The 14,610-nt window shown below is 39.5% G+C and overlaps 1 protein-coding gene across 3 annotated transcripts in view; it reads right to left on the bottom strand.

Annotated features, from left to right (window-relative positions):
* tbc1d22b (TBC1 domain family, member 22B) overlaps positions 1 to 14,610 on the bottom strand; it is a 308,460-nt gene that overhangs the window by 236,235 nt on the left and 57,615 nt on the right. For all 3 annotated transcript variants that reach the window (XM_043716742.1, XM_043716741.1, XM_043716743.1), the window contains exon 4: positions 11,182 to 11,361. In XM_043716742.1, the coding sequence (XP_043572677.1) occupies positions 11,182 to 11,361 (180 nt within the window). The remainder of the gene's footprint in view (positions 1 to 11,181; positions 11,362 to 14,610) is intronic.

Here is a 14,610-nt window from a genome sequence, read left to right as displayed (position 1 = left end):
GGAAATGACTGCCAGACTACTCAGACCCCTCGGCATCACGGTAGCCCACAAACCCACCAACACACTAAAACAGCAGCTAATGAACTTGAAAGACCCTATACAAACAACAAACAAAACTAATGTCATTTACAAAATACCATGCAAGGACTGTAACAAACACTACATTCAACAGACAGAAAACTAGCCACCAGGATACCAACCAGCCACAAGACGACATGTCCCTCTCTTACTAGTATCCTCACATACCGATAAGGAAGGACACCACTTCGACTGGGACAACACGTCCATCCTCGGACAAGCCAAACAAAGATACGCACGAGAATTCCTAGAAGCATGGCATTCCAACCAGAACTCTTATCAACAAACACATTGAGTTAGACCCCATCTACCACCCCCTGAGAAAAAGAACAGGAAGTGACTTCATCACAGGAAATGACATCAGCAATGCTTCGCCTGAGGCCCACTGAAGAGGTTACCTAGTAGGGTGACGAAACACCTGGAAATGAACTTTCCAGCTCAGCGAGCAAACCTATATCCAGAACCTCAACCTGAGCTACAAATCATCTCAAAACCCACTATAGTCAATTACTGAGGTGAAAACAACATCAGTGATGATTTCAGAAGCAGATAAACGAAGAAATGGGCAAAGTCTGGCAAGGATTACGAAGGTGGAAATCTATGGCCTTTGTAGTGAAAAGGTCAGAAGGTTGTCTTTAGTTGAAATGTGACACCAAAGCCATGAACAGACTCCATTAATCTCAACTCTTCCTATGGATAGTGATGGAGTTGGTAGATAGGGAATCTAATTTGAAACAGGTACCACAAACAGCAGCTTTGGTCTTTCCAATATTCAAATAGAGGAAATTTCACAAATCCAGAACTGGATGCAAGATATGTAGTCTGGTAATTTAGCAACAGTGGAGAAATTGAGTGTGGAGATGATGAGATCAAGCTTGGCGCTGTTAGGGTAAATGCTAATACTAACTGGCAGAACTTTCCGAAGAGTGGCAATCTCACACAGACTGACCCTCTTTAAGAGTCCCCTCTTTATGAAGGAAGGAGCAATAAATTTCTGAGAGGAAATACTGATCCTTCTCTTTCATGCAGAGCTGTACATCATTCTGACGGCTCTTACATAATGCAGTACGTCAAAGAAAGGCAAACAAGCCCTCTTTTCACAGCAATTGGCTACTGTATCCTGAGTTTAAAGGTCGAGACAGCTGCTGTCAAAATTTGAATAGATAGGGCTAGTGTGGTGTTAGGATGCTGACAGGGTAGCATGCTAGATGAGTATGGGGATGTCTGGGAGAGACAGTGTCAGCAAAGCAGGGTGCCAATTGGATAGGATGCCAGATAAGGAGAGACAACACAATAAATAGAGTGTTAGGGTATCAGGTATGAAGGGTGCCAGCTGCATATGTGTTAAGGACATAGGATGCCAGATGGGTAGCAGACAGGGTGCCAACTGGGCAGAATGACAAGTGGCAAGGGGCCCAGGGCACAAACTGACAGGTGGACCATGTTAAGGGACACAGTGGGAATTGGAGGATGGAATTTGGTTCAAACAGTGTATGTGTGTTAAGGTCCAGTGGTGAGGAAAGATGGGGGGGGGGGGGGGGGGGGGGAAAGAGGGGTGCAGAAACTGGGTAGAAGGGTGGAAAGAACACCCACAGTAGGGGAGGTGTCAAGGGAAGAGAGACAGTGAAAATGGGAGAGACACACAGAGAGAAGGGGGGAGAGAGAAGGGGGGACACACATAGACAAAGAGGTGCACAGAGAAGGAGACACCGAGACAGAGGGTGAAACATTGAGATAGAGGGAAAATAATCTATGCTTGTAAATAAATTGTCGACCTATATGGTTTGGACAACAAAGAAAAAGTATTGAGTAATACTCGAATCTATAATATCATCGAATCATAGAATGCCTACATTGTGGAAGCAGGCCCTTTGTCCCATCAAATCCACACCGACCCACTTTACAACCCTGCATTCCCCATGGCTAACCCACCTAGCCTGCACTGCCTGGACACTAAGGGCAATTGAGCGTGACCAATCCATCTATCCTGTACATCTTTGGACTGTGGGAGGAAACCAGGCTTCTGGCAGTAAGCCATGCAGACACAGAGAGAACGTGCAAACTCCACACAGATAGTTGCCAGAGGCTGGAATCAAACTCGGGTCCCTGGAGCTGTGAGGCAGCAGTGCTGACTACTGAGCCACTGTGCCACCTGTGGCTTGAATTATCATAAATGAGAGAACAATATGATTTGATTCATGCTAGTTTTGGTCAATGTATTCTCAATTTGCATTCCATGAATCCAAATAACTTCTTCATGAGGAGATACTATTACCATTGTCTCACTGTATTTTCCATTTCACACCTTTCATTTAACATTTTTCGCTTAATATCTTTCTTTCTCATTTTCCACATCACTGCCTTCACAGCATTCATTTAATTTCCTGGATTTCTCAGGTTTCTGCTTACAACTTTTCAATAATAAAACCTCACAATTTTTCAATATTATTACAATACTGACTATTATTTATGCCAAACTTTGAGCTATAGTTTCACTACCAAAAAGTTGAAACTGGATTGTCCCAGAAATAATTTATGTACTTTTGGCAAATATTCAGCCTACATGTTTGGGGTAGGACCTACTGCTGCAAACTCCTTAAAGAGCTTTTCAGTAGAAGAGATCCAAAATTGTACAACAGAAAATGAACATGCTCAAAATCTAAATCTATTGCAGCCAGCGACTCATTCTACTGTGTTTCTCAGAAAGAAGCCAAAATATTAAAATTCGATTCCATGTTGCACTTCAAATGCACAGATTTAACTGTTCACTTCTGCTGGATCGGAGCAAGACTGACTTAATCAGCAACGATACAACTGCAAAGGTGACGGCCTAGCACTGTTAACCCAGAGACCCAGGTAATATTCTAGGAACATGGGTTTGAACCCCACTATAACCAGATTTGAATTCAAATACAATCCAAAAAAGTAAAATGATGACCAAAAATTGAATGTCAGGACTGTATGGTTCACAAAATTGGGAGAGCTGTCTCACAGACTAGTCAAGCAACAACCTAACATTCTCATGAGATTGCATCATAGACAATGAGTATGTCCCAGACACTGCCATCATTATCGCTTGTAATGTCCTGACCCACCAGTCGGACAGATCCAGCCGAGATGGTGATGCATAATGGTGGTAGAGACGAGGAAGGCAGCTGCCTGGGAGTCTTCATGTTTGTTCCAATTCTGGTCTCCTTGTTACAGCAAAGATTTTATGAAACTTGAAAGGGTTGAAAAAAGATTTACAAGGATATTGTCAGAGTTGGAGGGTTTGAGTTATAGGGAGAGCCTGAATAGGCTGAGGCTATTTTCCCAAGCACAGTGTAGGCTGAGGGGTGACTTAATAGAAATTTATAAAATCACGAAGGGCACAGATAGAGTGACTAGTGAAGGTCTATTCCCCAGGGAAGAGGAGTCCAAAACTAGAGGGCATAGGTTTAAGGTGAAAGGAAAGATTTAAAAGGGACCTAATCAGCAATTTTTCCACACAGAGGGTGGAGCATGTATGGAATGAACAACCAGAGGAAGTGTTGGAAGCTGGTAAAATTACAGTATTTAAAAGGCATCTTGATGGGTATATGAATAGGAAGGGTTGCGAGACATATGGGTCAAATGCTGGCAAATGGGACGAGATTAATCTAGGACACCTGGTAACATGGTCGAGTCAGACCGAAGGGTCTGTTTCTGTCCTGTACGTCTCTATGACTCCAGCCATCATGGTCCATCATGGCACAAATGTCAAATACGGGCAAGGAAACATCCTACTGATCACCACGGACTGCCCGCCCTCAGCTAATACCCCTCTGGATGAGGTATTTCAATATCAGTCACCAAGAGTGGCAGCATCACTACAGATTGAGCTGGTCAAGTCATAAAGGGCACTACACAAGGTCTATGGCAGATGGTGAGGGAACCAAGAAGAGAGAAAAACACACAATCTCATCCTCACCAACCTGTCTGTTGGAGATGCATCTGTCCATTACAGTAATGATAAGAGTGACCACCATACAGTCCTTTTGGAGAATAAATCCCACCTTCTCATGGAAAATACCTGAGTGTTGTGTGGCACTATCAAGCTAAATGGGACATATTTAAAGCAGATTTAAAATAAAACTGGGCATCCAAGAGAGCATGCCAGAAGCTGCACTCGCCCTACCAAAAAATGAGCGACCAATCTGATAAAGCTACTTACATGAAAAAAGATATAAACAGTATGTGACAAACAGAGCTAAGCAATTCCACAATCAATGGTTCAAGTCTAAGCTCTACAATCCTATCACAATCCAGTCATGAATGATGATAGACTATTAAACAGCTCATTGAAGCAGGAGGCTCTGCAAATAACACTGAAGAAGGTCAACACCAACCAGGACAAATTTGACTGCTCAATCAGTAACCTATCTAACCCTTTCAACATTCATTCCTTTTACCTACCCCCACCCCCCCCCCCTCCCCAAAGGCACAATGACAATATTTAGCACTATTAACAAAATGCACTGCAGTAGCATGCCAAGGCTCTTTCAACAGCACCTCTCAAACCTATGACCTCTGCTACCTCGAAGAACAGGGACTAAAAAAGCATACAAACATCACTGCCTGCACGTTTCCATTCAAATCACAAACATGCTATGTTGGAACTATATTACCTTTAATACTACAGAGTGAAAATCTTAGACTAACCTAACAACATCATGAAAGTACCTGCAACACACAGTTTATGAGGATTTGCAATGGTAGTTCATAACCACCTCCTTACGGGCGATAAGAGATGGGCAACAAATACTGGCCTTGCCAGTGATATACGTATTCTGAGAACAATTTTTTAAAAAAAGAGGAAATCACAATTTGCTGTTAAGAATTAAATAAATCTATTCAAAATCATTGAGCAAAGCCACAAGTGAAAGATTCCAGAGGTTTCCATAAGAGATGGCCAGAAATTGTGCAAAGCTAGTTTTTATTTTAACTTTATCTTTGACTGGTGATTCCTAACAAGCTGTTGCACAACTCAGCAATATATTGCTCAATGATAGAGCTAACTTTTATCACCAAATATTCAGTTCTATAAAAGCATTTGGTTTTAGTCACTGGGGAGACAGGTGCCAGTTTATAAAGGAGACAGACTGGCCACCTCAGTGTGGTGGACGGAACTCCAGTTTCTTTTCAAAGTCTAGGCCTCATTGACAGCCGGCCTCATTAACATTTTCTATTCTTCTGGCACCGCAAAAAATAACATTAGGTTTTACCTCAAAGAGCCTTTCCTACTGGACCTTGAAGTTTTCATGGCATTACAGCCATGGACAATTCTGATTTGCATGAATATAGTCATTCCCATTGTTACAAAGCTGGTCACCCTTTTCTAAAAGCTGTTTCTTTTCTGAAGGATACTGTGTCTTTGGGTTTTTTTTCCAGAGGGGTAATAAAACACTCCTGGCTCCGATTAGACTGGTTTCGGTACAGAGATGAAACGGTATTGAGAGGCCTTTTTGTTTATATGTAAACAGATGAGACCGTAGGTCGAAGTGGTCATGTTTTAGAAGTGACCTGTATAATGAAAGGGAAGTAGTCAGCTCTCTAGCTGAGCAGTTCAGTTCAGAACCAAATTAGGAGTTCAGCTGTGTGGAAACAGACTCTCGTTCTCTCTCTGCCCTTTTAACTTCAACCTGTAAGCATCTGTTCCATTTTTTAACTTTTTTAGGGGGGTTGCTTATTGGGATTGTTGTTTATATTCAGAACAGCATACTAAAGTCTAGTTTGGATAGACTAAGGTCTGTAGAGGTTCTTTATTCTGTTCTTTGTCTTTCGTTGTGTAATTTTGTGAATACATTTCTGTCTGTTTTAAAACCTAGCAGTCAACCTAGCTAACTTACTCCAGGTAATTTTCACTGTACACTTACTGAAACAAATTGCAAAGTTATGGTTTGGGTTGCCTACTCAAGAATGTTTTGAGTGGCCTGGGCTAGTCCATAACACAGTAGAAGGTTCCAGTAAAACATGGCAATGCCTTCATTTCACCACCACTATCATCACATTTTGCTGAGGGGGCATTAAAATTCACCCATTCTATGTTGAGGCTCCAAGAACATTCTTGTAGTAAATCATCAGTTCAATGTCAAATGAATGAAGTTATGCAAAGAGTTCAAGTATTGTTACTGCGTATGAGAACACATGCCAGCATAATTTTAGATTAAGAGCTTAGATGAAGAATTTTGGTGATTCAGAAAGCACACTCTATAGCCAGGTTCAAAGATATAAACAACTATTTGCAGAATATTTCTGCTTAGTGTTAAGTTATTTGGTCCGAGATGAATGGATTAGAAACAGTAAAATACAACCAGAGCTTCAATTCTTAATTCTAAACAAGATTAGGACTATATTCAATGGTCAAGTTGTAATAATGCTCCCTGGCTAATACCCATAGTAGCTGATGTAACTGCATCCTATACATTGACATGCAACGTCTTCCAAAAACACATTAAAATCCATATATCCATTGATGACATCTAAACCCAACTTTGTCACCTCTACAAAACCCTCCACATTGAGTTGTCACAATGCTCATTTCACAGATAGAACTGAACGTGCAGAGGGTTTGTCCAATTAAATATCCTGAAGATAAAACCAAATTTCTTTCGTCTTTATCATAAACACAACTGGCTAGTCACTGATTCTCCTCTTCATCCTGAACCACTATCTGAGATTAATCCAAAATTGAGCTGTTAATATTCTCAGATGCAATTTGACCCTTTGTAAAGCTTCCAAGCACAGATCATCTCCATAACAAAAACATCAATAACTATCTTTTCAATATAGCTCAACTCCATTCTGCTTCAGCCGATTAGCTGATGAAATTGTCATCCATGCCTTTGCAATTTGCAGACTTATAGAGTAAGTAAGATCAGTTGCTGTATAGCTGGTTCACAATTCAAGGTAACACCAACAGCATAAGTTCAATTCCCAAATTGGCTGAAATCACCAAGAAGATTGAGTCCTTCTCAACCTCTTCCCTCACTTGGGTCATGGTGACACTCAGGCTAAATTCATCACCAGTCTAATGAGATAGCAGTCTACTATTCTTTGGGATTATAGAACCTTGCAGTTCACTTTCACTTCACATACAGACTTAATTATTGCCATGTTCTTTTGGCAAAAATCCACCTTTCGTAAAATTTAGTTCACCTAAAACACTGTTGCCCATATCAAAACTCTCACTAAGTTCTACCAGCCTTATGTTTATCAACCCACACTGGGCAACACTCTAAAACAAAAATTCTTAATTTTCCCAGTGGGCCAAGATTTTCTATTCCTGGAACATTTCCTTCAGCAAGATCTATCCCTTTCTTTTGGTAAAACAAAAGGGATGTTGACAGTTTGGTTACACCATGCTTATAGCCAGAGAGAATTGCAAAATTATGCTCAGAACTGCTCAGTGAAGGGAAAAAAAAAGACAGATAGAGACAGGATGCATATCCTTTCTTGAAGGGGAAGGGGAAGGAGTGGAGTGTCTGGGGGAGGGAAAACACACCAAAGAAAAATAGAGGCTGCAGGTAGTGAAAGGAAAAGAGGGAGGCCACACAAATGACAGTACAGTTACAAAGTGTCAACAAAGGAGCTTTCAGCTAACCAGAAACATGGAAAAATTGTAATCAAGAGGTAAATGACTACTTGCAAATGAATGTAGACTTTCAAGCTTAAGCTGTACATGTTAAGGAGCAAATAAATGGAGAACGGATAGGGGATGTTGCTGTAGTGAACACTGCATCAAGTGTTAAATTTAAATCTGAGATGCAGGAGGAGTAATAACTGCCTGTTTGCACTTTCTGAATATGTGATGGAAATGCATCAGCTGTGACCTAATCAATATGGAAGGTATGTTTAGAGTGATGGTTTTTATGTGCGAAGAACTGAGCGTCAATCAATTTGGAAAAAAAGTCTCTGTTGTTAGCTTATGCTTGTTGTGTTGTGCCAATTCAAATGTGGTGTCTAGGAAATGAATGCTATCCTTGTGCTGTGGCTTAAATTTAATAGAGGACTGAAAATTGAGTATATTAGTGAATTCTTTTAATTGTGCATTGTTCTAAGTCTAAATATAGACAATTATGTGACTGCATTACTCCATCAAATAAAGGAGCTAGTGAGAATAAAAGGAATCCCCAAAAATCAAAAGGTCACCTTTGAGAAAATCCCAAAAGATGCCTTTGATAAAGCAACATTATTTTGCGCCCTGGCCTTGACTCCCTTCCCAGTCCCTCTGCCTCCCTTCCAGTCCTCCCTGCCACCAATCAGATTCATTCCTCCCATTAACCAACCAGGTCATACCCTCTACCCATCTTCACCTATCCCTACTTCACCCCCCCCCGCCCCAACATCCCTTTTATTTGCAGCTCCCCCTACACCTACCCCCAGTCCTGAAGAAGGGTTACACCTGAAACTTTGACTTCTCCACCTGCTGCTGCTGCCTGGCTTGCTGTGTTCTTCCAGCCTCCTGCCTGTCTATTCTGGATTCCTGCATCTGCAGTTTTTTTTTGTCTCTGGCCTTGAGCCAACCATTTTAATTGGTAAGTTTTGTATTCAGGGTTGCTTCATTCCAAGGCAGCATGTAAAATGGACAAGTATGAACATGACACTCAGCAATTGTATTTTAATATACATTTACCAAAATCAATTAACAGTTTAAATTTCATTATAATGGATTCTCAAAGCTATAGATCTCATTGTTAAAAGTAATTTTTAGAAGTAACCTTTTTTTGTTGTAAGCAAGTTAGCACCAGCTTGTATCACAATCAATGATCATGCCTTTATCAGCAAACACTCCTTTTCCAGAAATCGCTTAATATTGAGATTGTTATTTACGATTGTCAAAAAAATTCTATGTGAAATACCTTGTCTCTTTAAGAAGACTTTGAATATATGTCATAATCCAAAACATTTTAAGACCAAGTGAGAATTTATTTTCCTGTAATAATTTGTGTGGTCATCAATCTCAGTCACAGCACTCAGAAACAAGTCACTCCAGACATCTTTACATTCAGTGATATTTTTGTGCATGGTTAGATTCAAGGTAATTGAAACATGAAGCTAATATGAAATGAAGCACAACAGCTGCACTAGCCTGTGCAATGCTCCTAAGGAAAATCACATTAACCCCAGAGTTCTACTTGTAGAGCAATTGTGTGTGCTCCTCCAATCAATGTAAAAAAAACTTCTGAATTTAGAAAATGTAATAGCAATATTTGATTGAAAAGTATCAATCTTAAGAACTTGTGCCACCATTTAGGTAAAGCACTGAATGTTAGCGACCCACAAGTAAAAGGCTTTGAAAAGTAAATTTATTTTACTTTGTCAAATTAAAATACAGAATACAATGTGGGAACTATAAGCTGAAATCAGAACCAGTCAGACACTCAATAATCTCATCCTTTGAAATCTGTGCAAAACATTGACCATATCATTCAGAGACTTGCACAGAGCAAAAGGGGGCTAAACTACAATATAAAAAATCCCACAAAACTGAACTTCACAACTACAAGGGAAAATAACTCACATTATAATACCTCTTCTTCTGCAGGTTTAAGCTGAATCCACATATTAAAATACAGAATTCTATGTAAACATAATCTTCAATCACATGATGTTGAGAGAGAGGAATGTTTAGATTAAATCACGGTTAGCCGTTGACTGTGCAGAGTTTAAAAAAATCTGTAAAGCCTGTTGAAGCCTCCTGGCCTTTCTTTTATTTCCCTATGCAGAACTGCTCTCACCAAAAGTTAGAAAGTAACAAAGTACAGATTACTACCAGATCTAAAGAAATACTACAGGAAAGCAGAAATATTGGGCCGACTTTCCAAAGAATGGCAAATACACTCTGACTGCCACTCCACATACATTCGCAAATCAGATGAGACTCATACAGAGCTACTTCAGAAATGTGGAGTATACTTCAAATTTCTCAGGTACCTTATAGTGCAAGATACTCTGGGGAGGCAAACCATGCCCTCCTAGTCATGGCAATTAATTGCTGAATTCTGGGATTTAAATGGCCAACATCATAGTTCCCATGAAGTGATACTAAGCCAGAAGTCTGAAATCAGAGTATCAGGTGGGTAAGATGTTAAGTGGAGTAGATTGTTAGGACACAAGGGAGATGGGAACTGGGTAAGTGATGTCAAATTTAAGATAGGCTGTGGTGTACAGGTGGTCTGGGGAAGTTGTGATTGCGAGGTAGTGTAACAAGTTGGAGACTTTTAATAGTTACCCAAGAATTAGGCGATGTTTTTAAAGGTCTAAAGATTTCCTGAGCAACTATTTACTTAACTGCAGTGAACCCTCTGAATTCTCAGAGTTAAATGGATGCACTTGGAAGTTTCCAAGTTTAGGTGAACTGCCCATCGGAATCTTCAATTTCCCAGGTTTTTCCTTTGGTATCTGCTCTGTCAGGGATTCCACGGGATCCCCATGTGCAGTCGCCATCTAAGCAACAGAAACAACTATCTGACTATCACAAAATCTGGACCATCGTATTTGTGGACCCCATTCTAGTTTTCATTAATTCTTTTAAAAGAAAAGGAAAAAGTTTAAAAGGTTTCTGTTTCCATTTTTTTTCCTAAATTGGTCTATGGCAGCAATTCTGGACATATCATTTGCTTATATTTTAAATGCAGTGATGCATTATAACGATTCAGGACAGTTGATCACCCCACTCTCAAACTCAACCATAAATTAGATATCATTATAGATGTGCTAAAGCTGACTGAACAAACTGTACTTTTTTCATGATACAGAAATGCAAAAAGAAATATTCACTGAGACTCACACGTCTCTAAGTATACTTCCTCAAAGTTTTTGATACAGTGAGAGAGAAGACTGAGTAAGAGAGAAGGAGGAATAGGGAGGAAAATTGGGAGGGGAGGAGAGAGAAGTGGAAGAAGGTGAGAAAAGAGAAGGAAAGGAGAGTTCATCAATAAAACAAAAAACAAAAGTATAGTACTGCAATGCTGTAGTTTTTGCAATCAGGAATAATCAAACATGGAACAAAAATACATGATATAAATTCCACTGAAAGGTTAAATGTGATGTGTTTCATCTGTTATTTCTTTATGAACTTACCTAAATCTGTATTTGCACTGCTTAAAAGCTGTTTGAACTTTTCATGACGTGATTTTTCTCTTATTGTCATTGGCGGTACCCCAGATGCATTCTGATCTGAAATTCGTGCCACTAATGGAATAACAGGCCGTGAAGGGAGTGACTGTTGTTTTTGGAGTGTTACTCTGCCTAAAGAGCCACCTAGAATGAAATGAAGTTACATTCATTATTTTATCCAACACAGACAAGTTAGCCGAATCCCCACAGGCATGAGGGCATTTTGAAAATATTATAGATTGTTACATAATCATACAACAAACAATATGGATGAAACATATTATACACACGTACTTGACAATGGATTGACTGTGAGATCACTCAAGGAATTCACATTCTGATAGCATCAAGTGCCGATTCTATACACAAATTTATACACAAATGATTTGAAATGTGTCTTTATGCCTCAACATCAACAAGGCCCAACAATTACATAAAGATTCCTTATTAATGTAGACCTATTCACTGGATACACAGCATATAATCTCACAATTTCTTTAACTTCAGATTGTTACTAGGTTTATTGAACATTAGATAGGTTAAAAAAGTCAATACAAGCAAATTATTTAGATAAAATATAACATTTACTGAAAATGACAAAAGATTATCCAGAGCACGCCCTCCCTTTAACACAGAGCAGAACTCATCCATGACACATCATTGTTTATTTTGTACATGGGTATTTGCTACTGCAGTGTGTGATTTGCCTTTTACTTCCAACTACTTCAGTCGGCTGCAATCTTTTGGCAACATGTTATATACCTGGCTCTAACTCACTCAAATGCCATTTCAAAAATATTCAAAAAATATGTACCATATCTTAGATTTAGATTTTATTGTCACGTACTTAAATACAGAAGTACAGGAGTACAGTGAAAAGTGTATAATGTCACCACACATGGCAGCATCTTAGGGACAAAGGTACCTTGGTACAAAGAAACTTGGGTACAAAGTAGAAAGAGAAAGAGAGTTTAAAAAGTTCAGCATTACCTTCATAGAATTAGTGGAAAAATAAAGAAATAAAGTCCTGCCCTTCACTGAGCCATGTTTCTGTAATAGCTATGGTATCCCAGTCCCATGTTCCCAACCACACTCCGAGGTCATATGCTTTACCTGTCAGGCCTCTTACATTGAAATAAATGCACTTCAATTTATCAGTTTTACCTCGTTCTCTGCCCTGTTCTTGTTTGCCTTGACTATTTGACTTGCTCCTCTTTTTAAACTGTACCAGCCACAGATTTATCCTCTTTGCACGAGCTCTTTGGGTCCCCCACTCTCCTCTCAATTACTAGTTTAAAACCTCCTGAGTAACACTAGCAAATTTCCCTGCCAGGATATTGGTCCTCTTCCAAATCTGGAAATTCACCCTTCTTATACAGGACATTGCTAACCCAAAAGAGATTCCAATGATCCAAAAATGCAAATCCCACTCCCTGCACCACTCCTCAGCCATGCATTAATCTGCTCTCCTATTCCTACTCTCACTAGCACATGGCACTGGGACTAATCTAAGTATTACTACATTTGAGGACCTACTTTTTAATGTCCTGTTAATTGCTTGCATTCTCTCTTCAGAACCTCATCCCTTTGTCTTTCAATGTTGTTGGTACCAACATGTACGACCTCTTATTGGTCACACTCCCCTTTCAGAAGGTTCTACATCCTGAGACACAACATAATGGCAAAACCCATTCCACCCTTATCCAACATCCAGCACAGATGACTGATGAAGAGCCTGAGTTTATATCTATTTCTCTTCTCTCTGCCCTATGCCAGGGATGTTTGAGTCAACTGTGGTGTCCTTACCAAGCATTAGCCAGTTTAGAATGGATTTGAAATTACATCTGGAATAATTCCTGTTCAGTATGGTCCAACTACTTGCTGGTCCATCGACGAAGACTGTGGGATAATGCAAATTTAAATGAGTGCAGGTGTAGTAAATGTTTTGGATGAGAATTTAGGAGGCATGGCTAGTAGGTTTGTGGATGACATCAAGACTGGTGGTATAATGAACAGTGAAGAAGCTTATCTGTAAATGCAGCAAGATTTTGATCAACTAGGCCAGTGGACTGAGGAATAGGAGAGGGAGTTTAATTTAGATAAATGCAAGGTGCTGCAATTCGGGAAGGCGAACCAGAGAACGACTTAGATAGTACAATGGCAGGGCCCTGGACAGTGTTATAGAACAAAGAGACCTAGGGGTACACGTTCATAGCTCCTTGAAAATGGAGTCACAGGTAGACAGGGTGGTGAAGGCGGTTTTCAGCATGCTTGCTTTCATCAGTCAGAGTATTAAAAATAGGAATAGTGACATCTTGTTGCAGCTGTAGAAGATGTTGATGAGACCATATTTGGAATATGGTGTGCAGTTCTGGTCATCTGACTATATAAAGGATATTATTAAATTAGGAGGAATGCAGAAAGGCTTTACTAGGATGCTACATGGACCAGAGGGACAAATGTTTTCATTCAGAGGGTGGTGAGTGTCTGGAATGGGATGCCAGATGTAGTGGTGGAAGCAATTACAATTTCATCATTCAAGAAAAAGTTAAACAGTTATATGGATGGGATAGGAATGAAGGGACATGACCAAATGCAGGCAAATAGGATTAGTTTAAATTGTGAAAACTGGATAGCAACGGCAAGTTTGGCTGAAGGGAGTGTTTCCGTGCTGTTGACTTCTATGACAAAAGTAAATGGAATTATGCATTTGGGACTTACGTACAATTACAAAAAATATAGCATTTTCTGGTCACATTAGTGAGTGATTAATTTCAAGTGTCACTGATGCTTGCCTTCCACTATTTGAAAGTAGGATACTGGTCAATATTTGATGATATCCATAGTTTAGCATCTTTTGTCCGAGATTCTGTTTCACTTAATTCAGATTGAAAATAAAAAAGACTAATACAGGGTTAAAGTGGAAGCATACAGATAACCCATTACAACCCATATCTTTCAGAGTTTGAGTGACTCATTTTTTCTTTAACTCTTAAATTTGTTTGAAGGAAATTCAGTCATGCTAGGTGATTTTAAGTTTATTTAAACACTGACATACCTTCTAATATTATAGTATTTATCTGTTTTAGGATTGTTATGGTATGATAACAGTAAGTCAATGCTAAACAGTAGGTCACAATATTGGGAGATTTGGTTTTCTGGGTCTCGGGGAATTCACTCAGTTTGTGCGTAGCTTTCTCGATTTTTTTTAGTTTTGCCAATTTCTGCAGATATAAAGCTAGGCACTAGTGTGTCACAAACTTAATGTGCTGAATACTGTAATGCACCTTTTATGTGCTTGCTGTTTCAAACATTATTTGTAATGCTGTGAAATTTTCTGTTGTGACAGCAACATGTTCCTCTTGAATAGCTAAAGCTCAGATGGAGATGGAG

Source organism: Chiloscyllium plagiosum, chromosome 26 (assembly GCF_004010195.1).
Source record: "Chiloscyllium plagiosum isolate BGI_BamShark_2017 chromosome 26, ASM401019v2, whole genome shotgun sequence".
Lineage (NCBI taxonomy): Eukaryota > Metazoa > Chordata > Chondrichthyes > Orectolobiformes > Hemiscylliidae > Chiloscyllium > Chiloscyllium plagiosum.
The sequence above is the reverse complement of the archived record's forward strand: the minus strand, read 5'-3'. Positions and strand labels throughout refer to the sequence as shown.